The 27232-nt window shown below is 41.6% G+C and overlaps 1 protein-coding gene across 1 annotated transcript in view; it reads left to right on the top strand.

Annotated features, from left to right (window-relative positions):
* WDFY4 (WDFY family member 4) overlaps positions 1-27232 on the top strand; it is a 463201-nt gene that overhangs the window by 7878 nt on the left and 428091 nt on the right. The window contains exons 3-8 of the mRNA XM_061634768.1: positions 3235-3349; positions 4156-4259; positions 7457-7609; positions 7762-7951; positions 23980-24169; positions 26089-26249. Coding sequence (XP_061490752.1) covers positions 3235-3349; positions 4156-4259; positions 7457-7609; positions 7762-7951; positions 23980-24169; positions 26089-26249 — 913 coding nt within the window. The remainder of the gene's footprint in view (positions 1-3234; positions 3350-4155; positions 4260-7456; positions 7610-7761; positions 7952-23979; positions 24170-26088; positions 26250-27232) is intronic.

The raw sequence follows: 27232 nt of genomic DNA, 5'->3' as shown, positions 1-27232 counted from the left end.
TTCAATACCTTCCACATATAATATTAACCAACCACAGATCAATTGAATCCAGATAATATGCTACCAGGGAACAGCACATGCAAAGCAGATATCTTAAGAAAGTTAACCAAACCATACATGGCATACCTTCAAAGTATGAATAATGAAGAAGACTTTCTAAAAAACATTTGTCCATTTTATCAGATGAGAAAGTCTGACGCAAGGCTAAGACTAGGGCTGAAAAGAACTGTCAGTTTTGGTTCTCTCAGTTCCTCATTTTTTCCAGTCTTAAATTCAGTTCACCACATTTCTGCATCAATTTGCATTTTTTTAAAAAAAATCCTCATGAGAATATTCTGACATTTCAGTGCAATTTGTTCCTAATAAGCACATTTTTATTGGTAGTTTTGACTAATGCACACATTTTTGCAAGCAATTTCTCATCATATTTTTGTATGTTATTTTCACTCATATGTTCATATTTATGCAGACTTTCCCCTTACATATGCATTTTTGTAAACATTATTTGGTTGGCGAACTGCACTGCAAAATTTGGAGGATGCCTGTGTTTCGGTTCTCATGTTGTTTTGGAAAGTGCAGATTTGATAGATTCAGCTTAAATTGCAAACTGAATTGAATTTCCCGCCCATTCCTACTTGAGAGATAAAAAAAGAAGTTTTGTTGGACTACGACCTGGGAGACCAGGGTTCGAATCCCCCCACAGCCATGAAACTCACTGGGTGACCTTGGGCCGGTCACTGCCTCTCAGCCTCATGAAAACCCTATTCATAGGGTCACCATAAGTCAGGATCGACTTGAAGGCAGTACATTTTTAAAAGCCTAACAGATTATAACATACACAGCCTTCTCTCTCTGAATTCCAAATGCTAGGTACAAACAACAGGAAATGCAGTTGCCCTTTTGCCCCACTTGTGAACTTCCCAGGGACATTGGATTTATTTTTACATTTCTATTGTACCATTCCTCAAGCAGCTCAGGGCAGAGTACATGATTCTCAACCCTTGCACGTGATATCTTCCTTGCAGCAACCTTGTGAGATGGGCTAGGCTAAAAGGAAGAGACTGGCCCACTCAGTAAGCCTCATCACTAAGAAGATATTTCAATCGGGGTTAATGTAGTGGGAATTTTGGCAGAAAGTAACCATTAATTGTGGAATTCAAGATATTTTGTGATACCAAAAATGAGCATGGTTGAATGTGTGTCTTCTGTGATTTCAGGAATTGATTTCAGGAAAGCTAATTTTAATGTTGGATTCCAGAGCAAGACAAACTAAGGGGCGGGGGGAAGTGCCCAAAATGGGCAGGAGTTTCTAAAGGAGAAGCTATCCAATCACAAACAATTCCAACAAGAAAGAAAAATGGGAGGCAATCTAAAAAGGCCCACACGGACTGCACAAAAACTTTAGAGAATAGCTGAAAACAAAAAGAAAGGACTGTATAAGAAATAGAAGAAAGGACAGGTAATCAAGGATCAATACAAATTACTAGCCCAGATTTGGAGGGACAGTGTGAGGAAAGCTAAACTCAGACTGAACTGAGGTTGGCGAATAATCACAAAATGGGCTTTTCAGGTATGCTCTTTCTTCCAATGTCAGTTCTCTCAATTTCTCATTTTCCCAGTCTTAATACAGCTCTTCACATTTCTGCAGCAATTAGAATTTTTTTAAAAAACATCCTCATTGAAATTATTCAGCATTTTAGTATAAATTGATTCTAACACGTTTTTCTACTGAGTTTTGACTAATGTACACATTTTCCAAGTAATTTTCCCTAATATAATTCTTCAAACACTGTTTGGTTGGAGAACTGTATCACAAAATTTGGAGAAGTGCATATTTTGAAGGATGGCTGTTTTGGTTCTCATATTGTTTCAGAAAGTGCTGATTTGATGGATTCTCCTTTAAATGTAAACTGAATGGAATTTCTCCCCCACCCCTATTTTCTCACATTTTACTATGCCTGTGTGGTTGACAAAATTAAAGGAAATGCAGCACACGTACATTTCCCAAAAGACTGACTACATTATAAACTTTGCTAACATCCAAAATGAAGCCCCCCCCCCTTTAAAATGGAAGCCAATAATACTGACCTGGCCAAACCTTAGAATCATGCCCAATTAGGATTGCCAGGCTTAGGGCCTGAGACTGATCCTGTATCTTTAGGAGAAGAGAAAGTCAGCCAAGTGCAGGTGTTCTTGCAACCCTGTAATGGGAAAAACCACAAGGTGGAATTCTCCCTTCCCCCTGCACAACTTTTAAAGATCTAGAAGACCTCTTCGTTGCCAGGCCCAGTCTCCAAGAGGTCTTCTGTATCTTTAAAAGTTGTGCAGGAGGAAGGGAAAATTCCACCTTGTGGTTTTTCCCATTACAGGGTTGCAAGAACACCTGCACTTGGCTGACTTTCTCTTCTCCTAAAGATACAGGATCAGTCTCAGGCCCTGAACCTGGCAACCCTATGCCCAATATAGGTCATGGCTAAAGTAACAACTACAAAGAAGATGTAGGACTCTTCACAAGAATTGACCACAACCACTTAGCTCCCTCTTACATCAGAGGACAGAGCAATCATTCATTCTTGGTCTATGCTCTTGGACCTAGCTCATTAAATAGGAGATTTGAAGACTGTTTATCCTTTCTTTCACTCCTACAATCCAACAAACTGTTCCTAGATTCTTCTTTCTTCTGTGGTGGTTTTGCTGCTATATTTACTCCACTAGTGTGTGTGGGGAGGAGGGGCAGTCGCCCTCCTGACACCAGTGACAATGCTGCTTACCTGAGTAGGGATGGGGCAGGATGATGGTGAGGTTGGGGTTGCATGGGTGCACTGGTGAGAACACCGTTGCCATCCTTCCCTTCCCCAGCTATGTCTGGGTAATAAGCAATAGTGGTGCAGGTATCAGGAGGGAGGCTCTGCTGCTCCACTGGTTTATTCCCTTGACATTTTCCTCTGTCCTCCTCCTCGGCTCCTTTCTCTGCTTCTTATAAAGCAAAAATGGCTCCATCCTGCTCATCCCATATGTTAGCTTTCCTACCCCCTTTGTTTTACTAGGCAAATTAAACAAAATAGTGTGCTTAGTATGACAGTGGCTGCCAGAATGGTGTGCACAATATATTTGGTACCAGATTTGAGAGATTAGTGATATAAATTATGATGTAAATTATAGGATTACTGTTAAGACAATAATAATTAATGTGAGGGAATACCAAATGGACACCTTTTTTTAAATATGTTTTAGGCCTGGGATCAGTCAGCTGGCAATATCTGTTTCCCAAATACCCATCTTTTAGCAAGTGAGACTTCGAAGCTCCTGGCAAAAGAACTCAAGAAGAAATTGAATGGGAAGCCTGCAGGTGAACCTGACTTTAGAATGTATCTTCCTTATGGTGCTGCAACCCCAACTGTAGCCCCTTCTACTTCTCATTCACTGGGTCTATGGTTCCATGTCAACTTGCCCTGGCAGAAATCTGAACCTAATTTTTCCAAGCTCAGCTCAGTCCCAGAGAATTGTTTATTTCCTTGTCAGAGTGTGGAATCATAATTATATTTGAAGAGGCACCCTTCCAGGGGACAATGATGTGACTACCAGCAGGGATAAAGATAGAAAAACTCCAGATTTGAGGGAGAAGATACAGGTTAGGAGGGTCCTCGCATATAGACACTATAAGTGACAGAAGTAGGTGGGGCATTCATCTTGGAAGATTAAGGCTAGTTATGACAAAGAGGAAGGAGGTGCCCAGAAAGAGAACTATGGCAACCATGATCAAGAGGATGTGTTGCTTTTATAGAGCTACTTTTATTTGCTATTTACTATAGTTTTTAGGTTAATTTATGTATTTTAGCATGTTTTTAAATTGCTTTTTAAAAAATGTGTTTTTAAATTTGTATATTTATTTTTAATGTTTTTAATTGTTGTAAACCACCCAGAGAGCTTCAGCTATGAGGTGGTATGCAAATGCAATAAATAGATAAATAAATAATTTTACGGTGTTTTAAATATTTTATTGTGAAGCCACCATGATAATGTATTTGAAGAATAGGGTATAAATCTTCTACAGCAACATTGCTCCTGAGCTTTGAGCAGAATACAGTACTGTTTGCATCTGTGCAATAAACTAACTATCCTACTGTTTTCTTGAATGGCATATTACAATGACAGAAGTAGCACGACTGACAGTGTGGCAATTTCTGCAATGGAAAGAAGAGGCTGCTGACGGTTATGTGCTCCTGAGATCAGTCTACTTGCTTTCACTTGGTCATTTGGTAAGATAAATGTTTTTCTCTCCCCCTCCCTCACTCCCTGAGAACAGGAGCTGTATTAATGCTACCTGAGTGCCATTCGCCTACTGGAGTCTGTTCTGAATGGAACTCCATGGAAATGATCAGGGCTTTTCCCGTGTGAGACTTAAAGCTGCTGTGACTCCAAATAGATTAGTTTAAGGAGGTTTGGTATTTCAAGGTTCTTCATTGTAAAATCTAAAAACTTTATAAAAGCAGTTCTTATCAGTATACAAAATGTGGCATGGGGAGGAATATAGTAGGTAGAGCTGGACTTGTAACTCAAGAAGAAGGTAGGCTCCGAAAGATGACATGAAGTTACCACTATCTGTCTACCATAGTCCAGACACAAATCCATAATGCAAGCACAAACTCAAAAATAAGAATTAGAAACCCCATGCTCAATGCAGGAATCCAACTTAAAGCATACCCAAGAGATGGCTGTCCATCTGCCTCTTGAATGCCTCCAGTGTTGCAGAGCCCACCACCTTCCTACGTAATTGGTTCCGTTGTCATGCTGCTGTAACAATTAAGCGGTTTTTCCTGATGTTCAGCTGAAATCTGACTTCTTGTGATATGAGTTCATTATTCCATGTCCACTCTGGGGTGATTGAGAAGAGATCCTGTCCCTCCTCTCTGTGTCATCCTTTCAAGTACTTGAAGAGTGCTATCGTATGTCCCCTCAGTCTTCTCTTCTCAAGGCTAAAGATGCCCAATTCTTTCAGTCTCTCTTTGTAGGCCTTGGTTTCCAGTCCCCTGATCCCTCCCAATTTTGTATCATCTGCAGAGTTGATAAGCATTCCCTGTACCTCCTCATCCAAGTCATCAATAAAAATGTTGAAGAGCACTGGGCCTGGGACTGAGCCCTGAAGTACCCCACTCATTACCTCCCCACAAGTTTCAAAAGAAACAATCGAAAAGCACCCTTTGAGTACGATTCTGTAGCCAACTGTGGATCCACCTGATAGTTGTTTCTCCTGGTAGACTGTGGCAATGCTGTGGATATAATATCTCAACTTCAGCAAAGTTTTTGACAAAGTGCCCTGTTTTGATTAACAAGCTAGGTAAATGTGGGCTGGATGTTTTTTTCCGGAAAATGGCCCAGTACAGCAACTTCCCAGATAGCCAGACCTACCAAATTCACCAGTCACACAGTTGCCTTCCAGGCTGTTCCATTCCATTCTGGATGGAATTTTGATTGTTAAACAGTTAATAAAATATAATATTTGATTCTTAAACAGTCTTCCCAAGGGTTTCTAACACATCCCTGTGTATTTGGCATCAATTTCTTTTATAATGGGCCTGTTCCAATAACAGAAGCCACATTCCAATAACAGTTTCAGGCTATAATAAGGGGGGTGGTGGAAAATGGCCTGGAACAGCAACTTCCCAGGGATCCCGACTACTAAATTCTCCAGTCACACATGATTAGATGGGATTGATGCAATAAGCCACAAAACATCCACAGAAACAACATTCTAATACCCGTTCAGGTCTATAATGAGTTTTTCTGGAAAACTGCCTGGGACAGCAACTTCCTAGTATGCCAGACCTACCAAATTCACAAGTTGCACAGTGGCTGTTCCGAGCTGTTCCATTCCATTCCAGATGGCATTTTGGTTGTTAAAGGGTTAATATAGTAAAATTTTGGAAGGATTTTGGTTGTTAAATATTGTTCCCAAGTGTCTCTAACACATCCCAGTGTTTTGGGCATCAATTTCTTTTACAGAGGTCCATTCTGGTGTTTACACCATCCCCTTAAATGTTTTTAAAACCAGCCATCTCTTTTCCACACACTTCTCACCATTGTCACTTTGTGTAGAAGTCAACACAAACTTCAACATGTAAAGTCTAACCTGGTTCAGATTAAACTTAGCCAAACTCTTAACTTTGTTCACACAGAACACTATAAATCACTTCCTATCCTCAAATCTCCAAACTTTCTCTTCATTTATTAGATTGCTTTCTTGGGGGTGGGGGGCAGAGATAACAAAAACATTTAGGATAAAAAAGGCTGTAGTATAGTAATTACAAATGTACATAATGTTCTCTGACCTGATGGACTGCTGCTGCTGCTGCGCCTGGGCAACTATAGAGATAGACTAGGAAATAGAAAATAAAGGGAAGGGGGAAATAGCTACTGTTTGTGACCCAGGGATTTACGTACCCTGGTATTTGTCAATCACAGCTCTGACTTTGCTCATTGACTAAAAACACTGAAAAGGCAGGAAAAGCAAGGCTGGCTCATCTGTCTGCATGTTTTGCTTCCTAACTTTCTTAATATAAGGCCAATTTACCTGCTTTTTAAAGATGAAAGGTCAGAGTTTGGGCCCTCTTGCAGGCAGGGCCTTGGTGCAACTGCTCCAATTGCCTTGCCTAGATGGGGCTGGGGCAGGGTGAGGTTGGGACTGTGCAGGGCACCAGAAAAGCCAATCCAGTCTGCCCCTGCATAGTGACTCTGCTGCTACCCTCTCCCAGGCCAGCCTCGTTCAAGGCAGTTGTAGCACTGGTGTCAGGAACATTGCTCCACCTTACCATGCAGGCTGCTACTGCCCATATCTAAATTTTACAGTGTATTGAGCATATGGGCAGCTGAAGTGGGTAAGAAGTAGTGTTGAGGAGAACACAGGATGCTGAAAGTAGTTAGTGAGTAGCCTTTATAATTTAGGCTAGACCCTCCAGTGTGAAGATAGCACTGGCCTTTGAACTCCATTAGTGTCACTGCAGGCTGCTTGAACCATAGAGTCTGCAATCCTAGACACATATTGACATGTTTGAGGTTTGGATTAGGACCTCCACTTCATAGTAGCCTCATGCCAGTAATTCCTTTGGCAGCATTTGCCACAGTCTAGCTCAAGCACTGCCGAAACCAAAAGACAGAAGTACATGCTTGCCACTCTCCTCCCCCCCTCCTGGGCAGAGGCATTGCTTACTGAGATCCATATTAAAAATGAACTGCATGCATCAGCATTGATCAATCCTAAATGGGATCAGGGTGGAAGAATGCAGGGGATCTACTGCCACATCTCAAGAAAGTGTCTCCCTCAGTCTTCTCTTCTTCAGTGTAAACATAGTTCCTTCAACCTTTTCTCATGGGACTGCTTTCTATATCTAAAGAAGCTTAGCAGGATAGAAGCCCTGAAATGAGAGTGATACATTTAGCTTTGCTTTCCCACATCAAGGAACAAGGAATCCGACGGAATATAATCAAATCTGGGCTCCCATTCACACTGCTACAGTGTCTATATATCTTCTTCGCCTTTCCCCTGGAGGATGTTGGTGGCAACACTGGGATGAGTCAAGCTGAACATGAGGCACAGGATATGTTTGTGCAGGTAGGTGCTATCTAGATCTCTAGGCAAATGGAGCATCTAAGCATCTCAGAGTGGAGAAAATATCTCAAAGCAGGAGGTGATTTTTTTAAAAGCCCAGGGGAGGATATGTTTTGCTAATTTGATTCTTACAACCAATTTTTTTTTACTTGCAGACGATGCTCAACATTTATGCAGAAGACGAAGGTGTAGAGGAGCTTCTTATGGCCATGGACCTTCAGTCCTTAATTATAGCAACAGCCTCCCTCTGGGACCAAGGCTGCCCTTGCTGGAAAGGCCCCACAAGCCGTGTGCTCCGAACAATTTCAAAAGCCCAGTCCAAAAACACAATTTCATACCTGCAAGGTAAAATTTATTTATTTATTTTATTTTATTTATAAACCGCCCTTAGCCAAAGGCTCCCTGGGCGATGTACAACATAAAATAATACAATAAATCAGCAATCACAAAATATAAAATACAAATACATAACAACAATAAAATAAATTAGAATGACCAAAACATTAAAACGTATTTAAAATACATTAAAATGCCTGGGAGAATAGAAAGGATATCAACATAGGCACCAGGCGTACCTCCTCGGGGAGACTATTCCACAATTCGGGGGCCACCACCGAAAAGGCCCTGGATCTTGTCACTACCCTCCGAGCTTCTCGATGGGTCGGTACTTGGAGGAGGGCCTTAGATGACGAACGAAGTGCACGGGTAGGTTCATAGCGGGAGAGGCGTTCTGTCAGGTATTGCGGGCCCACATTCTTTCCTGCCACACTCATGAGATGAAGAAGACTTGTGATCATCATACATATAGTGGATCTCTGTTGGTTGATATCTGGATTTAAAGAATCTTTCCCAGGGCAAAGAAGTGAATAAGATCATATTAGATGCCTTCCGAACACTTATTGTCTTGAGGATGTATTGCATATATACTGTATCTAGGCCACAACCTGGGGAGCTGGAATCTGAATAACTGAAGGTTTTTGAGACCAATGCATATTAACTTATTGGCAAATGATCAGGAGACATGGCAAATCCTATAGTGACTCCAATTAGTTTGGGTGCCACCCAATTAAATAAATTTTAGTTGATTCATCAGATTAACTTTAATTGGTTGATTAAAGCTGCATCAATTTGTATGTGACTAGTCAGAGTGACCCCCTCTAGGATGTACACCTTAACGTGGTGAGGGGGTTTGAGAGTGTTGAAGAAGCTGAGAGCAATACCGTCAGGAGTTTAGACCAAGAGGCTAGACTCCTAGCAGGGGCACCCAAGGTGGAATGGTCAAAGCTGAAACACCAGACTAAGATGTGTCCAAACTCAGAGGAAGGCAATGGTAAACCACCTCTGAATATCTCTTACCATGAAAACCCTATGAACAGAGTATCCAAAATGCAACATGAGATAGTGCTGGAAGATGAGACCCCCAGGTCAGGAGGCACTCACCAAGCTACTGGGGAAGAACAAAGGACAAGTACAAGTAGCGCTGTGAGTAATGACGCAGCTGGGTCAAAGCTGAAAGGAAGCCCAGAGGTTGATGCGCACAGATGCAAAAGGAGAGTCTGGAGTTGTATGACGCACACAATAGGAACACAGAATGTGAGAAGCATGAACCAGGGAAAGTTAAAAATTGTCAAGCAAGAAATGGAACACATCAACTTGATGTGAGCGAAGGGACATTTTCAATCAGGCAACTACAAAATATTTTGTGCAGGAAATCAGAAATTAAGAAGAAATGCAATTGCTTTAATAGTGAAAAGTGATGTAGCAAGAGCCATTAAGGAGCTACAATGCAAGGTTTGAGTGAGTTATATCAATGAGATTAAACGGGAAACCTATTAACATAACCATGATCCAAGTCTATGCTCCAACGGCAAACGCAGAAGAAGAGGAATTGGAAAGGTTTTACGTGGAAGTACAGGAAGAAATTGATCACACACCAAAACAAGATGTGCTGATAATCATGGAGGATTGGAATGCAAAAGTAGGGAACAGAGAAGAATTAGGAATTGTGGGGAAATGGGGCCTAGGAGAAAGATTATTGAATTCTGTGAAGCCAATAATGTGTTCCTTGCGAACATATTTTTTGAGCAACCAAAAAGACAATTGTAGTCATGGACATCACCAAACGGTCAATATAGGAATCAAATTGATTATATAATTGGCAACAGAAGATGGAGAAGTTCCATGCTTTCTGCAAAAACAAGACCAGGAGCAGACTGCAGTACAGATCATGAACAGGTTGTATCGAAAATAAGAGTAAAGCTAAAGAAGACCAACAAAGCAATCATAATGCCAAAATACTGTTGCGCGCCTCCCCAATCTCCGAGCGGTGAGATTTCAGGGGTCCCTGTGGTCCGCCAGGGTTTGGTTTCCTTTGGGAAGAAGGTCAGCGGAGACTGCGGTGTCTCTATGAAATATGGTTTATTTATTTACACACATTCCAACCTGAGCTTAAGATGGAGGGAGTTCAAGGCATCAACAGTCCAATATCCAGTTTTTCCATCTGTGTTACAAGAGGCATCCTATAGCCATGATGCAGAGAGCCAGCCTATCTGCCTGCCTCCAGTCTCCAAGCATTCTTAAGACACAACTAAAACTACAAGCCTCTCCTGGGCAGGGTGGGGGGATGCTCTCCTGAAGAGTTTCAATGACAAAAGGGTCTCCCTGGCCCATTCACCAGTTGCTGGGCAACCGATAATCCCATTATCCTACCTGGCCACTCTATTTATTTAAAAAAGGAGAGACACATCTGACCAGCAGAGCAAGTTTTTTCCCTCCCAGATGCAAGTCTCCAAATCAGAGGCTGGAAGGGGACCCACAGGGATCATCCATTCCAACCCTCCCAAACTCATAATACAATTTAAATAACATCCCAGAAGCATATAAAGATCAAATAAGGAACATGTTTGAGGCTTTAAACTTAGTTGACAGAGAACCAGAAGACCTATGGAATGAAGTCAGAGACGTTATCAGGAAGAAGGCAAAAAAAGATACTATTTAAAAAAAGAGAAAGACCTCAATGGATGACTGAAGAAACTCTTAAAATGGTTAAAGAGAGAAGGAAAGCAAAAGCAAAAGGAGATAGAAACACAGTCAGAACCCTAAATGCAACAATACAGCTACTCTTGGGAAGGGACAAAGAGAACGATTACAATAGTTACTGTATAGAAATAGAAGAGGACAACAAAAAGGGTAGAACAAGAGCCCTTTTCCAAAAGATTAGAGAAATGAAAGGAAAATTTAAACCAAGAGTAGGGATGTTGAATAATCAACAGGGGAACACACTGACTGACTGAGATGAAATAAAAGGAAGATGGGAGCAATACACTGAAGAACTCTATAACAGAGATGCCCGGATGACAGATTCATTCACAGAGGAACCGTATGAAGAAGAATCAGACATTTTAGAATGCAAGGTGAAAGCTGCTCTTAAAACACTTGGAAGATACAAATCACCAGGAATAGATGGCATACCAATAGAATTGGTACAAGCTACTGCGACTGAATCTGTCCAAATTTTGACAAAAATCTGTCAAGAAATATGGAAAACTAAACAATGGCCCACAGACTGGAAGCGTTCCATATACATCCCAATTCCAAAGAAAGGGGATCCCACGGAATGCAGTAATTATCGAACTTAATATTAATATTATTGCCTTAGTATCCCATGCAAGTAAAGTAATGCTCAAGATTCTACAACAAAGGCTGTTACCATATGTGGAGCGAGAAATGCCAGACATCCAAGCTGCATTTAGAAAGGGAAGAGGTACCAGAGATCATAATGCAAACACGTTGGATAATGGAACGGACCAAGGAATTTCAGAAGAAAATCACCCTGTGCTTTATAGATTACAGCAAAGCCTTTGACTGTGTAGATCATGAAAAACTATGGAATGCTTTAAAAGAAATGGGGGTGCCACAGCATCTGATTGTCCTGATGCGCAACCTATACTCTGCAGAAGAGGCTACTGTAAGGACAGAATATGGAGAAACCGATTGGTTCTCCATTGGAAAGGGTGTGTGACAGGGGGGTATTTTACCACCCTATTTATTTAATCTATACGCAGAACATATGGTATGGAAAGTAGGATTGGACCAAGATGAAGGAGGTGTGAAAATTGGAGGGAGAAATATCAATAATTTAAGATATGCATATGATACCATACTACTAGCAGAAACCAGTAATGATTTGAAACGAATACTGATGAAAGTTAAAGAGGAAAGCACAAAAGCAGGACTACAGCTGAACATCAAGAAGACTAAAGTAATGACACCAGAGGATTTATTTAACTTTACAGTTGAGAATGAGGACATTGAACTTGTCAAGGATTATCTATACCTTGGCACAGTCCTTAACCAAAATGGAGACAATAGTCAAGAAATCAGAAGAAGGCTAGGACTGTGGAGGGCAGCTATGAGAGAACTAGAAAAGGTCTTCAAATGCAAAGATGTATCATTGAACATGCAAAGATGTATCATTGAACACTAAAGTCAGGATCATTCAGACCATGGTATTTCCGATCTCTATGTATGGATGTGAAAGTTGGGCAGTGAAAAAAGCGGATAAGAGAAAAATCAACTCATTTGAAATGCGGTGTTGGAGGAGAGCTTTGCGGATACCATGAACTGAAAAAAGACAAATAATTGGGTGTTAGAACGAATTAAACCAGAACTATCACTAAAAGCTAAAATGATGAAACTGAGATCATACTTTGGACACATCATGAGAAGACCTGATTCACTAGAAAAGATAATAATGCTAGGAAAAACAGAAGGGAGTAGAAAAAGAGGAAGGCCAAACAAGAGATGGATTGATTCCATAAAGGAAGCCACAGACCTGAACTTACAAGATCTGAACAGAGTGTTTCATGACAGATGTTCTTGGAGGTCACTGATTCATAGAGTCGCCATAAGTCATAGTCGACTTGGAGGCACACAACAACAACAAAGTCAGAGTGATGCATTGTGGATGGCCTCAGAGAGCACTCCTCTGAAGTTTACAGTTTACAACTGTTAAATGTAAAATTGTATATGCCACAGCCCACCACCATACCAAACACCATTTAAAATTTAAGAGGGGTGAAGAATCTGTGGCCTCCCAGATATTGCTGGACTACACTTTCATCATTTCTGGCCACTGTCTATGCTGCCTGGGGCTGATGGGAGTTGGAGGACACCTTCTGAAGGACCACAGTTTCCTGCTGTTGCTCTAAACAGCATTTACTGCTGTAGCAGAATAGTGGTGGCACAGGCTGCTCTGTGGGATCCCCAAATCTACAAGCCTCATTCTGAGGAAGGACTTGCATATCTCAGAGTGACATGCTGTGGCGCTAGCCAGCTGTGCCGGCGTTGAAGACCGCAGGTTGCAGCAGTAAAAACTACAAGAGCAGCAAGAGGAGGAAGAGGTCAGTGCACAAAAGAAGGGGAGTGGTGAAGGCTCTCTTGAGGCAGCCCTTGTCAAAGATTGCCCCCTGGTGTCCTTTGACCTCAGCAATCCAAGAACAGTCCCAACTTCCTGCTTCTTGGGCAAACTCTCACCTTCCCAGGGCTAGGTTACACCCAATGCCAACCCTGGAAGGTAGGTAGACTGCCACCACCCCTTTTAACTAGCTTCCACTCTGAGTAAGGGGAAACTCAGTGCACTAACTTAAATCCTAGAGTGTTAAACTCTTTGCTCTGGAGCATTAACTTAAATTAACCATCAGTAGTCAGTAGCTTCATGGGCAAGTCTGGATTTAGAGTCATTAACTCCAAGTAATACACACCAAATAGAAAAGCTAGTTTATTTTAAAAGAAAAGATACATGTAAAAAAGAGAGCAGCATTACTTTCCTTTAAAGCCAATTACCTCAACAGGGCTGAGCAAGAGATACATTTACATAACACTGTGAGAGATTCAAACAGACAAAGAAAATAACAAAGCTTACCTATCCTGGCTAATACAGTAGAGCACCGCTTTTGGGTGGCCTGCTTCTCGGCGCTCTGCTAATATGGCAGTTGTCAATTAGAGTAAGGCCCCCCTCATATGACGCTTGTTCCGCTTTTACAACGTTTTTTTGGCATTGGGTGCTATTTTATTGATGGAGTTCCGCTTTTCAGTGGGTTTTGCTTTTAGGTGGGGGTCTGGAACGTAACCCACTGTATGAGTGGGGCCCTACTGTACTCACTTTGTACAGTAAGGCCCCACTCATATGGCAGGTTATGTTCCAGGCCCCTACCGAAAAGCGAAAACCACCAGAAAGTGGGGCCCTACTGTGTTCCAGCTGCCGAGCTCCAGCTGACAGCGATCAGCTGTAGCGAGTGAGCTCCCTGCGCTACAGCTGATCGCACACTACAGCTGAGCGCGTGCTACAGCTGATTGCCCTGCTGGTGCCGCCGTATTAGTGGAACGCCGAAAAGCGGGGCACCGAAAAGCAGGGCGCCGAAAAGCGGGGCCCTACTGTAGTCTGTTAGCCTGGTTCCCAAAGGCTTTGACTGAAATCCATAGATGAAACAAGATAGATGAAATGGGGAACAAGTAACTGAAGAATCACCCTTCATTTTATGGGGTTAGCTGGCAACAGGGAGAGGGGCAATTAGCCATCCTGCCGTGATCACCTTCTTTGAAGATAAGGAGGGCTAGACAGTTCACACCAAGCGGTCCCTGATCTGCAATACCCAATCTCCTGACTTTGATCTCAGGAAGCAGATAAGAGATAACAGATAAGGCTCAGCTGCATCTTCTTGACATCAGCAATGTGCAGGTGTCTGGTACTAAAACACCTGGGTTTCCCTAACACAGAGTATCCTGGAGGTCTTTGCAACAAAGTATCCCAGAATTCCCTCTGGTTGAGCCATTTTAGCTTGACCAAACTTAGGTATTCTTGACACCTCTGTTCTTCAAACTCAGTGAAAAGAAAACAAAATGACAAATGTGGTTTAGTGTATAAGTGTAAAGTGATGCACACTGGGGCAAAAATGCTAATTGAGCTTATACATTGATCACAACTGACAGGAATAATCAGGAGGAGATCATGGTACGAAAATACTGGCCTAGTGTCTGGCAGCCATGAAAAAAGCAGATGATATATTACGGCTTAGTAGCAAAAGGACTGAAAATAAAATTGCCATTGTAACATTATTATACAAATCTACACTGCAGCAGCGCTTGGAATAATGCACATAGTTCTGATTGGAACCGAAATGATTAGGAGATTGGAAAAACTCCCCTATGAGGAAAGGTTATGTGGAATTAAAATTTAGGATTTTTTTAGGGGGGGAGGTGAGAATGGGAGGGTGGACATGAAAGATGCTTATGAAATTGTGCATGCTGTGAAATGTGGAGAGAAAGAAGTTTTTCTCCTCTCATAATATTCAAATTTGGGTCATCCAATAAAAAAAATGAACTCAATTGGCAAGAGATTCAGGACAAACAAAAGAAAGTACTTTTTCACATAGCAGGTAATTCATTTATGGAGTTTGCTTCCACAAGATGTGGTGCTGGCCACTAGCTTAGATAGCTTTAAAAGGTGGTTAGACAAAGTAATGCTATCAACAGACACAGAGAGAGAGAGAGAGAGTCTGCAGGAGTACGGTTACCAGGAACAGGTGCTCTGACTTCTAGATGGCCAGTCTAGGAGTTCAGAGTGATAATGATGAGGAGGAAGTAGTGGGGCTGTGGCATGAGATGCATCATGCTGCTCCCGGTGGAGGCAGAGTGCCTGCCCCACCTCTTTCTGAAAGATGCTATCTTCTGCCAGGCTTTTGTATTCTCCCCCCCCCCCCAGCTATGTGGGCGATCAGTTTTTGAAGCCTCCTTCTTTCACATTCTTTGTTATCTTGATCACAGGCACATGGTCAGAGAGACCTATAACCCTGGTGATTGGGTATGTGCTGATCTTCACGTGTTCTTCCATATTGAAGTCATACTTATAGGGGCCTGGCTCGGCACTGTTCCTTGTAGTTCCAAGGAGATGATGCATCTAAGACTTTGACTTATGTCTTTGTCCAGAATTGTTTTGCATTCCAAGCTTTGTGAAGATGCTAACATTGGCTGTTGCTTCTTTCCTGGCAGCAGAATGCCCTTTTCTAAGCTAAACATTAATTCTTCACTCACACTATTCACAATTGATTCAAATTACATTGAAGGCATTAAAGATTGCTATACTTTATGAAACTTTCAGAAAATTAAAGGTGTGGTGGAGTGCATCACCTGACCTCCCAGCAGGTGTGTCATTGCTGCTTACCAGGAGGAGGGGCAAGGTGGTGGGGAGGGCAGCACAGTACAAATGTACGAACAGGAGCCCTGGATTGGCTCTGCTGGTCCATTTGCACTGTGCTGCCCTCCTTCCCACCTCACCCTTCCTCCTCCTCCTGGTAAGCAGCAGCAACTCACCTGTCAAGTCAGGTAAGTACCTGCCATCTGCTACTGGTTTATATTTAGAAGCTTGACTGGAGGCATTAAAGAACATACACTAGTATATACATCATTAAAAACCCTACCTTATTAAAAAAGTGCAACATCTGGTTGACCACTGTGAGAAATTCAGTCCTCCTCCAGCCAGGGTCCTGGCTTGGGACCCAACATTGTGTCCAGGAGCAGTGAGGGGAAGGATGGCCTCCTAGCTCATCTGTGGGTACTCTCACTGTGTCAGTTGCACCACATTGTCTTGTGCCCAACTTGGGAAATCAGCACTATTGGTTGGCCTAGGGTGGACCAGATTGAGAATTTTATTCCTCTGTTCCACTCCAGAGCTATAAACTCAGGCCTCTGACTGGACTTGCCAGCATTTTTCCTTGCCTGTCCTTCAGCCCTTCCAATTATTCTGCTGTAGTTAGTAACTGATCACTTCCTTCATTAGTCATTGGTTGATGAGTCTGGGAAGGCATTTTATCAGTGTTCCTGATTGAACATGCGTTTTACCATCTTCGTCTGGTAGCCCAACTACGCCCCTATCTGGACAGGGACGACCTCGCCTCCGTTGTCCATGCTCTGGTAACTTCAAGATTGGATTACTGTAATGCGCTCTACGTAGGGCTGCCCTTGAAGACAGTTCAGAAGCTTCAGCTGGTGCAGAACGCAGCTGCCAGATTATTGACGAGGACCAGTCGGTCTTCACATATAACACCTGTCCTGGCGCGTCTGCACTGGCTTCCTATTTGCTTCCGGGCGAGATTCAAGGTGCTGGTTTTGACCTATAAAGCCTTACACAGCGTGGGACCTCAATACCTTGTGGAACGCCTCTCTCGCTATGAACCTACCCGCTCACTTCGTTCAGAATCTAAGGCCCTCCTCCGGGTACCAACTCATCGGGAAGCCCGGAGGGTGGTTACGAGATCTAGGGCCTTTTCTGTGGTGGCCCCTGAGTTGTGGAACAGCCTCCCCGAAGAGGTACGCCTGGCGCCTACACTTCCATCTTTTCGGCGCCAGGTAAAGACCTTTTTATGCTCCCAGGCATTTTAATCTTCTTAATCTTTTTTAATCTTTTAATCTGTATTTTTAATTTTTGTAGTATTTATTTTGTTTTTGCTGTGCTTTTTGTTGTTTGTTTGTATATGTTTTTGTATTTTATTATGATATATTGTATTTTATCTTGTTTGTTCACCGCCCTGAGAGCTATTTTGCTAAGGGCGGTATATAAATTGAAATAATAAATAAATAAATAAATAACATTTGATCCTAGGGGTTTTGCTTTCCTCATAGCAAACAATTTTTGTTGTTTATTTCTTTTTGCTTTTACACTTTTGTGTAAGAGTCACAACTAGCTTCACTAGGGCAGGATGACGGCAGATGACAGACACTCAGCATGCTTTTGGCAGGGGTTCCAGCCCGCCTCAGGGCCTTGGTACCTGATACACACCGCCCATTTGTATAGGCAGATGGCAAGAGTGAGTTAAGGAGGCTACTGCCTCCCCACCTTCCTCTCTATATACCTCCTTGTTTGGTGATGGGGACAATGGCTGCGGGAGGAGTAGGAGGACACTGGTGAGCTCCGGAGCTCTTCCTTTTGTCCACTTCTGTCTATTCCATGCTTATTCCTAGAGAAGTGACTCAGATACTTTTTAAAAAACTTTTTGAAAACTTTATTTTGGAACTAAACTGCAACTACATTTCTTATCTATGAAGGATACGCGACTACTTCATCAACAAGAAAAAGATCTGTCTCCATACCAGCGAGTGAGTCATATCTCCGCTTTGTACTACAAACTTAAGGAACATAACTGAATATAATAACATTTAAGGATCCTGAGATTAATCTCATCAGCTCAGGAGTGGTAAATTCTGAATACTCCCCTGCTCTCCTAGAGTTTTAGGGGTTGGGTGCCTGAAAATAATATCGGATATCAGCCACACTTCAATTCAACATATCCTGCGGTGGCTTTTAATTATAGTTAAATTAAGACATAACCATACTCTCTGCAAAATGGTTCAAACAAGGAAAAATTGTTATGAACAAGCTTCAAACTCGGACCTGATCTTGGAAGATCCTGGGAAAGGGTCTCATCAGCCTAAAATTACAAACTTCTTTATACCAACTAAAGCAGGCAAGCCTAAGAGAAAAGTGTCAAGACCATCTGAGGAAATTTTTTCACAAACTGAAACTGAAATAGATCAATCTTGCCCTTGTTTGAATAAGGAGATTCCTACACCAGATGATCCAGCAATTCTACAAAGCTTGCAGCTTGGAATATTTATGGATCTCCCTCTTGGCCAGTCGTTTACATCTAGCCTGAGCAATCCCTCACAGCAGGCTCCTGAAAATGATGCGACGCCATTTTCATTTCAGTCTAAGGTCAGTGATTTACAATCTTCCTCTGCCGACTCGTTTACCGTCCATGCTACAGACACTGTCTGCCAGACTCCCCCTCCCGTTCAACCTCAGCCATCTCCTGCCTGTTCTTTAGAAGTTGTGGAATCCACAGAACTGACACATATTGGCCATAAGTTACTATTAACTGGACAAAAATGTTTACAGCTTCAACTAGCTATCGTGGCCAAAGAGTCTGAAAACATCAAAATCTTTTTGGAAGAAACAAATAGTTTACTAAAATCATTTATGAACGAACTAATTGACTTTCGTCAATGTTTAAACTATACTTCACCTTCTCTTAAGCTAGCAACTGTTCCAAAGAGCGGTAATATAAAGAAATCTCGTGCTGTTCCGAAAGGGAAAAAATCTAAAAACGTCAAAAATTACAAGTTCCCACGGAGCAAAAAGATGAATTTCCAGAAACTTTTTAAATTACTCAAAGTTCAACAACAAACAGCCTTGCAAACAAAGAAGTTATTAGACTCACCCTCCAAAAGAATACCATCCAAAATCCACTGTGAAGCTCTGTCAGAAAGCAAGAAAAGTTCGAAATTGCCAGAGCTATTAACACACTCCAACTTGAGAACTGAAAGTGAAAAAGGTCTTACAAACAGTACAATCCCAAGGAGAGGAATCTCAAACGGCAACTGGCTTCTGAGACTAAACCCAAATAAACTCGCACTCCTGAATTTGCCTTTTTCTACAATCAAAGAAAAAGCTATCATTAGGAAACGAAGAGTGTGTCATGCTCTTCAGTCACTAATTGTAATGGACTTACGGCCTGACGACATCTGACATGTGGAATTCCTTTACAACCCCTCAATTAAAACGTCTGTCTTACTTACTCTTAAATCGTCTGTGACAACAACATGGCTAATTGCTAACAAATCTCTTCTCAGTAAGTACGGCATAATTGTTCAGAGACACTTTACAAATGAGGCTAAACCCATCCCTTTGCTCACAAAGAGAATTTCAACAGCTGAACTTATCTCACCACAAATGAGTGGGAAGTCTTCCCTGAATAGGAAAATTTTTTTACCAAACTCTGGAAGCTCAGATTTACCTCTGGATCAGCCTTCTCTTAACAGCTTACCTAATATGAATTGTTCTGCACTAAAAACAGGACAACTCATGATGGAAAAAAAATTATCCTCTCTGTCCTTTACTTCACAAGAAACCTTAAACTCTGAAATATCAAATTCTATTAACACTGATTTTATTACTCTGGATGAGGTAAGCTCCCCCCCGCTCCTAGCTCCCACTTGCAACTCTATAATGCCATCTCATACCCTGGTAAATACTAAGGTAAATCAAGAAACATCTTTTGACTTTGCTTGTGAGGGAGAGGAGGAACTAATAAATAGTTTCCATACATTCACTGACAGTGAACAAACAGAGGTCATAAATAAAATGCAGAACCTGCTAAATAATCTTAGGTCTAAAAGGACATGCTCCAGATTTCTGGAGGATTATGAATTGAACTCACCACCAAATATTCAAGTGTCCCCTTTGAAAGCCCCCCCAAAAGTCCTGCCTCTCTGTTATACAAATGTTTGCAGACCTAGCATAACATGTGATGTAATAGTACATGAGTCCTCTAATTTAACCTGACAATCCCCATTGTTCTGAAATTCCGGCTCAAATCTGTGCAATATCTGAAATAACGACAAATTCAAATCCCACGAAAATCAATAATTCACCCAGTAATCTTTATCCTTCCAAGAAATTCTCTGATCCTTTGAGCCCTATTTCTAGAGCATGCCAGGTTTCTGTTCCCACACCAAACTCTACATTCCCTTTTCTCTCCTGGAACATTGCAGGGTGGAATGCTAAACAAAAGAATCCAGATTTTATTTCCTTTCTGAACAAATTCGATTTAATCTTTTTACAGGAGACGTGGAGCTTACAAAAATTATCAGTGGACGGCTTTTCTTGTTTCTGCTCACCGGCATCTAAAGGTAGACCCAAAGGTGGTCTAGCCATACTCATCTCTACCTCTCTAACAGCCCGTTCCTCAAGTTTATTTGCTTGCAAAAATATTGCTCAGGCTGTCTTATTATCTTTTAGTATAATTTCTTTTTTGCTAGTAAATGTTTATATTCCCCCTCACTCTTCTAGGTCACAAACTGATCAGGACTGGGACGACCTTGCCAAATATCTAACATCACTTGAGGCTAAATTTCCCAGAGCGCTTTGTATTGTGATGGGTGATTTCAATGCCAGGTCTGGCCCCCACAATGATGCATTATTTGCATCAAACCTCTGGGGGGGGCGAGGACACTACCCCCTACTTACCACCCTATGTCCGGTCCTCTAAGGATCTTAAGATAAACTATGGGGGTATACATTTAAACCGTTTCCTTGCCAGTCACAACCTAATAATGTTGAATGGCCACAACCAGATAGATCCTTGTGCGGAATTCACCTACATTTCTGGTCTAGGATGTAGTGTCATCGATTATGTTTTAATTTTGCATTTTTTGTTTAAGTTCATTTCAAACTTTTCTGTTGGCTTTAGACAGGATAGCGATCACCTTCCCCTTACTTTTTCTATATATCTACCAGTAACGGGTCGATTGCTCCTTACCCATAATCCAATGGTCAATTTAAACTATTCCACTCATAATAGGACCTTTTGGACTCCCATTGTGGCCTCAAAACTGACCTCCTTTCTCAATTCCCCCTCTGCTCTGTCCTTGCAGAAGGAGATCAGTACTGCCACCGATCCACATTTAGCGTTGATGGCATATAACTCTTTAATTTTAAACCTTAAAGCCTCTTTTACAATGTCATCACCTTCTTTAAGGGCCCCTTCCTTCCCTGGTATTCCCAGATGGTTTGATAAGGATTGCCTTGGTGTCAAGAGACAGCTGAGACGGATTTATCACCATTATCGACAGCTAAATCTAACTACCCTCCCCTCTGAGTATTTCAGTATCAAAAAGAAATACAAGCAAATGATAGTCACCAAAAAAAGACAGGTGATGCATGAAGACTGGAAAGCTCTAATCCAAGCTTCCAGGACAAAAAATTCGCAATGTTTTTGGGGGATTGTTTCTGGCTCTATGAAACCTTTAAATCCGGCCCCTTGCCACATATCTCCACATCTTTGGGAAAAATATTTCTCTACTTGTAATGAGACTGTAAACGTGGGTCTTCTTGATAATCCAAGAAATCTTCCCACATGGCCACCAGTAACTCAAAAAGAAATTGCTGTACTGATTGCCTGCTTGAAATCCGGCAAAGCCCCTGGTTCCGATAATATTCTTTCTGAAATGTTGAAAACCCACCAAGCTTGGTGGGCCCCTCTCCTCGCAAACTTCTTTACTTTAATCAATAACTCGGGACGTATTCCTGAGTCATGGCTTGAATCCATAGTAATCCCTATATTTAAAAAAGGGAACAATGAGGACCCTGCAAACTACCGCCCAATTAGCCTCCTTTCCATCATCGGTAAACTTTACGCTTGCTATTTAAAAGGGAAACTCTCCTCTTGGTTAGAAGAGGAAAACATTCTCGAGAGGGAGCAGGCAGCTTTCAGGAAAGGGAGGTCTGGGATTGAGCACTGTGTGATCTTAAATCACTTAGCCGAAAAATATAAGAACCGCTGGGGTAATGGCTTGTTTGTTGCCTTTGTCGACTTGAAATCGGCCTTTGACTCCATCCCCAGAGAGATACTATGGGCAAAATTTGCTAAAACCACAATTGATAAGCGACTCCTGTTTCTAATTAGCCGACTGCACCACCTCACATCCCTCCGTGTAAGGTGCAGTCATGAAGGACACCTTACAAATCCTATCAATACATCAAAAGGAGTTAGACAGGGTTGCATTCTTGCCCCGTTATTATTCAATTTTTTTATGAATGACTTGTCTCTTTACTGTCAATCCCCGGATTTCCACCCCCCCAAACTAGCGAATCTGCACTGTCCACTGTTATTGTATGCAGATGACGCTGTTCTCTTATCCGTATCTAAAGTAGGTCTCAAACGTTTAATTAGATCTTTTATGACCTATTGTCACGAAAATAAATTGATTATAATTTTTTCTAAAACAAAGATATTAGCTTTTGCTAAACATTCTCCTACTCATGATTGGATAATCAATACTCACAAAATTGAACAGGTTTCCCATTTTAAATACCTAGGGTTATTATTTCACTCTCTACCGCTTGAAATTCAGCCAATGGCATCCGAAGGTTCTTCTTCACTAAAGGAGGACAATATATTCTGGCTGCCATTAAGGTTTTTAGAGCTAAAACTATCTCCCAACTTCTTTACGGGGTACCCTTATGGATTGGCGCTTTCAATTCCTCAATGGAGGCGGTTCTATCCCTATTCCTTAGACAAATTCTAGGTGTTCCTAGATGTGTTCCATCGGCAGTCCTCAGGTTAGAAACTGGTCTAGCTTCACTCAAGTCCCAAGCTTGGATGGCTGCTCTAAAATTTTGGCTTAAAATGTCATTTGATTATTCATCTGGTTATCTTCCTTTACTTTGGGAAGATCTTTTCATTTCAAAATGGGCCAAAAACGTTACAAATTATCTTGCAAGTATTGGCCTCTCAATTGAACATCTGGCGTCTCAGGATCCAAAGTTAGCTAAGCTTTCAATCCTGACGCGTATCAGTGACATAGATTTTCAAAAATCCATCACCGCAGCCACTTCGACCTGTTCCCCTATTCACCTTGGTTTAAGTTTTGCACCACTACTCAGTGCCCCATATCTGGAATACCTCACGATCCCCAAATATCGTCTAGCCTTTATGAAGGCTAGATTCAACTGTTTAAATTCTGCCTTACTAGAAGGGAGATTCCAGCGCATTCCTTATGCAAATCGTCTATGCCCTTGTGGTGTCAGTGCTATAGAAACCTTATTTCACGTTGTTTTTGAGTGTTCCTTATATGATGATATCCATTTTAAATTTATAACTCCTATCATAAATAAATTTCCTCATAAACCGCTAGACCGCCTACTTGCTTATCTTTTGTCAGCGGCTAGCAGAGATAATACCCTGCTAGCAGCAAAATACATTTTTGCGGTCCAATCAGCTCGGAGGGTATTCATTCCCCCTGATGTTCCCGCTATTCCATGAAATTGTTTTATGTTCCATAGTTTTTACTGTTTTTAATTATGTTTGCTGTCTCTGTATATTCTGTATATCTGTTAAAATTGTACATAGCTTTTACATCAACTTTCTGGTCTATGACTGTAACAATAAAGAACTGAACTGAACTGAACCTCCTTGTTTGGGGTGGGAAGTACATCTGGTCATAGGTGTGCTGCCTAGTCCCATGCCGATATCCATCTGGAAGTTATAATTTTAATAAAGTTGCTGTCTGATTTTACCCAGTCTTGGTGTCCATTTTCATCCTTGCTCCCCCATCCTGCTCCACCTCCAGCTTGAAAACCTTTTGGGGCTTTTTGTGGTGAAAATATACAGAACAGTATAGGAAAACCTACTCATGCTGAGAGAGGTAAAGGGAAATGTTTGTGAGATGAAGTGCTGCTTTGGATACATCCTTGGTCACTGAAAGTTGAAGCATTGAACTTCAGTAATTAATATTACATGTTTTGTTTTTATTTCCAGCCACAGATTGCATTAAAATTTCCATTCAGAATTTATCAAGGCTCGCTGACTCCCTTTCTCCTTGTGATGTATGTGAAGCGGTCAACATCCTCCTGTGCTTTGTGAAAGATTCATACCTAATCTCCCCTGCCTTGCTTTTAGAGTTTGAGAACAATGGAGGCTATCAACTCCTGTTGAAAGTGTTTCTCAGGCAAGTTTATTGACAGCCTATTGGCTGCCATGAAGTGATGATAACACATTTCTACCTTATTGTCTAATAGATTTTAAGAGTTTGTCATCAGGCACTTTGTTTCATTAATGCATGCTTCTAACTGTACTTTATTTCCTATCATGGCTTTCAGGTTAATTGTTGAGTCTTTGTTACACCACACTGGGCTGTGTTTCAGCCCTTCTAAAACTAGTGTTTGGCAAAGAACACAGACTTCCCAGTTTTCTAGCATGTCTGTTTATTCTCAGTTCTTAACAGAGAGGGACAGATCAGACCAATGCAATTTTGTCCCAGTACTGCACTTTTTTTGAGGGGGGGCATTCTGTTTATGCACTAATATTCATATTCGTTAAAAAGAAATCCACACAACACTCGCCTCCTCTCAAGGAATTGCTCACTTTTACAAGTAGAATAGATCTGTGATGGCAGCAGTCTTTTTCTCCATACAACGAAAGGCATATACACTCCTCAGCACTCCCTCACATCATGACATATGGGCATTTGTGGTCCCAGTTTTCAAAGTGCACACTTGCAGGCATACTGATTAGATGCTCTAAGCAGCTATGAACACTTCATGAACACAGAAAAAAAGGTTGAAACCATGACAGGAGGAGCCCTGGCTAGCTGCACTAAGCAGTTGTTACCTATTTAAAAGGGGAGGGGATTAAAGGCTCCTCTGGGACCACCTCATTGGATGATGTCTATTAGTATTATCATCATTACTTACTATCACTACTACTGATGATGATGAAGATGCTGCTCCTGCTCCTAATAATAATAATAATGTTTTAAATATTTTTCTGTTCCACTTTCACAAACATTCAAAGCTGTTTACATCAAAATAAATTAAAATATTAAAGCCAAATGTCATGCAAATCTAAACAGCTATAGAAGCAGAATTTTAATAAAAAGCTTTTTGGAAAGGGTAGCTGTTGAAGAAGGTGTGCGGCAGCATTCTATACAAACTGAAGCTTTGAAGTCGTCTTCAAGGACAGCCTCATGTATAACACATTGTAGTGATCAAGCTTGGAAGTGACAGAAGCACGGATCAACATACTAAGGTCTGATCTGTCTAGAAAAGGTCAAAGCATTCTGTGATAGTTCTAGTATGTAGAAAAAATGTTTCCTACTGGGGGACCCACTTTTTGCAAGGGTTCTCTTAAAAAACAACGCACACCTCAAAATAGGAAGAACTGGCATTATCCCTCAGCATAGCCCCTAGACAGTGCACTTCCCCCCATTTATCATCCCAGGATGCTTCCCAATAGGGATGGAAAAGTTCTCCACATTTCTGTAGCGATTTGTGATTTAAAAAAAAAAACTTCATGAAAGTTCTCCAGCATTTTAGTGTGAATGTACACAGTTTTGCAAGCAAATTCTCCTAATGTTAATGCATGTTAATGATATTTTCCTAATATATTCATTTTTATGCACACTTTCCCCTAATATATTCATTTTTTTTGTTAACATTGGTTGGAGAACTGCATAACAAAATTCGGATAAGTGTGGATTTTGAAGGATGGCTATTTTTTGGTTCTCAGAAAGTGTGAATTTGATAATTTAGCTTTAAATGCAAACAGAATAAAATTTCTCCTAAATCTCTACTCAAATGAGTAAGTGAAGCCTGAAGATTTCTAGGCAAACCATTAGGCATCAGTCCTGTAATGCTAAAGGTTCAAGGAGTATGGTCTAGCTTTTTCTCTTGGAAGTAATTCTTTCTAGCCATCAGCAATGTATATGAAACTATAGACAGATCCCTGGTGATGCTTAGAGCTTTCTGTAAAGTAAAACTTGCCTGAGCTCTACTTGCACTCAGGAGTTCTATACTGGAGCAGAGGCAGTGATGTCCATGATGTGCTCTTTCCATATGTGATAACTAAATTCTCCATCAATGTTTCCAGATATGAAGGTCTACTGAACAGTAAAGAAGACGCCAGTCTTAAAGAAACGCTGGACTTTGTGACACAATTGACTGTTTGTGGGAAAACAGAACTGAAGGTTTCAGGAAATATCACACCCCCCCAGCTACCACAATTTAATGCTAAACAGTCCCTTTCTTCTGGTATGTATCTCTCAGAGTCATATGGCCAATGGTGTGAGGAAATTTGGCCACATGGCATAAAAATTTGAAGATCTATGTTTTGTTGAGATATACAATTGGGAATTTAAACACAACCTGTGAAAAGGTGAGCAGTGCTTCCAAGGCTGCTAAGAGGGATGGTGGAAATGAAAAGGTAAAGCAGTAGTTTTTGTTGGTTGTAACTAAATTTTCATCTGGCAAAGCTTTCCATAAAAATAATGGGTGGTATTCATTTGAATAATTGTACAAGTGCAAGGATTATCACTAGTAGAACAGGACTCCTCCTCCCATCACATGAATATTACTTGCAAAGGGGCAAGAGTCCCTTTGAGATGTTCAGTGTGAGACACCTCACCAGAGAGCACCAACTCCATTTTACCTACCTGGAGTTGGGGGGGGGCAGGCTGGCTGTGGAGATTGATAGGTAAGGAAGCATGCACCAGTCAGGGTTGCTGGGCTGTAAGACCTGCTGGGGAGAAAATGGTACCTGTATTGTACTTGTCATGCATAATATATTGTTGCGCGCCTCCCCCAATCTCCGAGCGGTGAGATTTCAGGGGGGTCCCTGTGCCCATCCAGGGTTTGGTTTCCTTTGGGAAGAAGGCCAGCAGAGACTGCGGTGTCTTTATGAAATATGGTTTATTTATGTACACACATTCCAACCTGAGCTTAGGATGGAGGGGTTCAAGGCATCAGCAGTCTAATATCCAGCTTTTCCATCTAGGTGCAGGGGCATCCTATCGCCACGATGCAGAGAGCCAGCCTCTCCGCATGCCTGCAGCCCTAGTTCTCCAGTACACCCACTTCCAACTCCAAACACACTTCTCCCCGCCCAGGAGTGGGGGGGAGACTCTCCTCCAGTAGAGTTTAAAATGACAAAAGGATCTTCCTAGCCCCTTTCACCAGTTGCCGAGGCAACTAAATAGGACCATTAACTACCTAGCCACTCTATTTGATTAACAAAG

This window comes from Rhineura floridana, chromosome 7 (assembly GCF_030035675.1).
Source record: "Rhineura floridana isolate rRhiFlo1 chromosome 7, rRhiFlo1.hap2, whole genome shotgun sequence".
NCBI lineage: Eukaryota > Metazoa > Chordata > Lepidosauria > Squamata > Rhineuridae > Rhineura > Rhineura floridana.
Note: the sequence above shows the minus strand (reverse complement) of the source record. Positions and strands in the feature narration are given on the sequence as shown.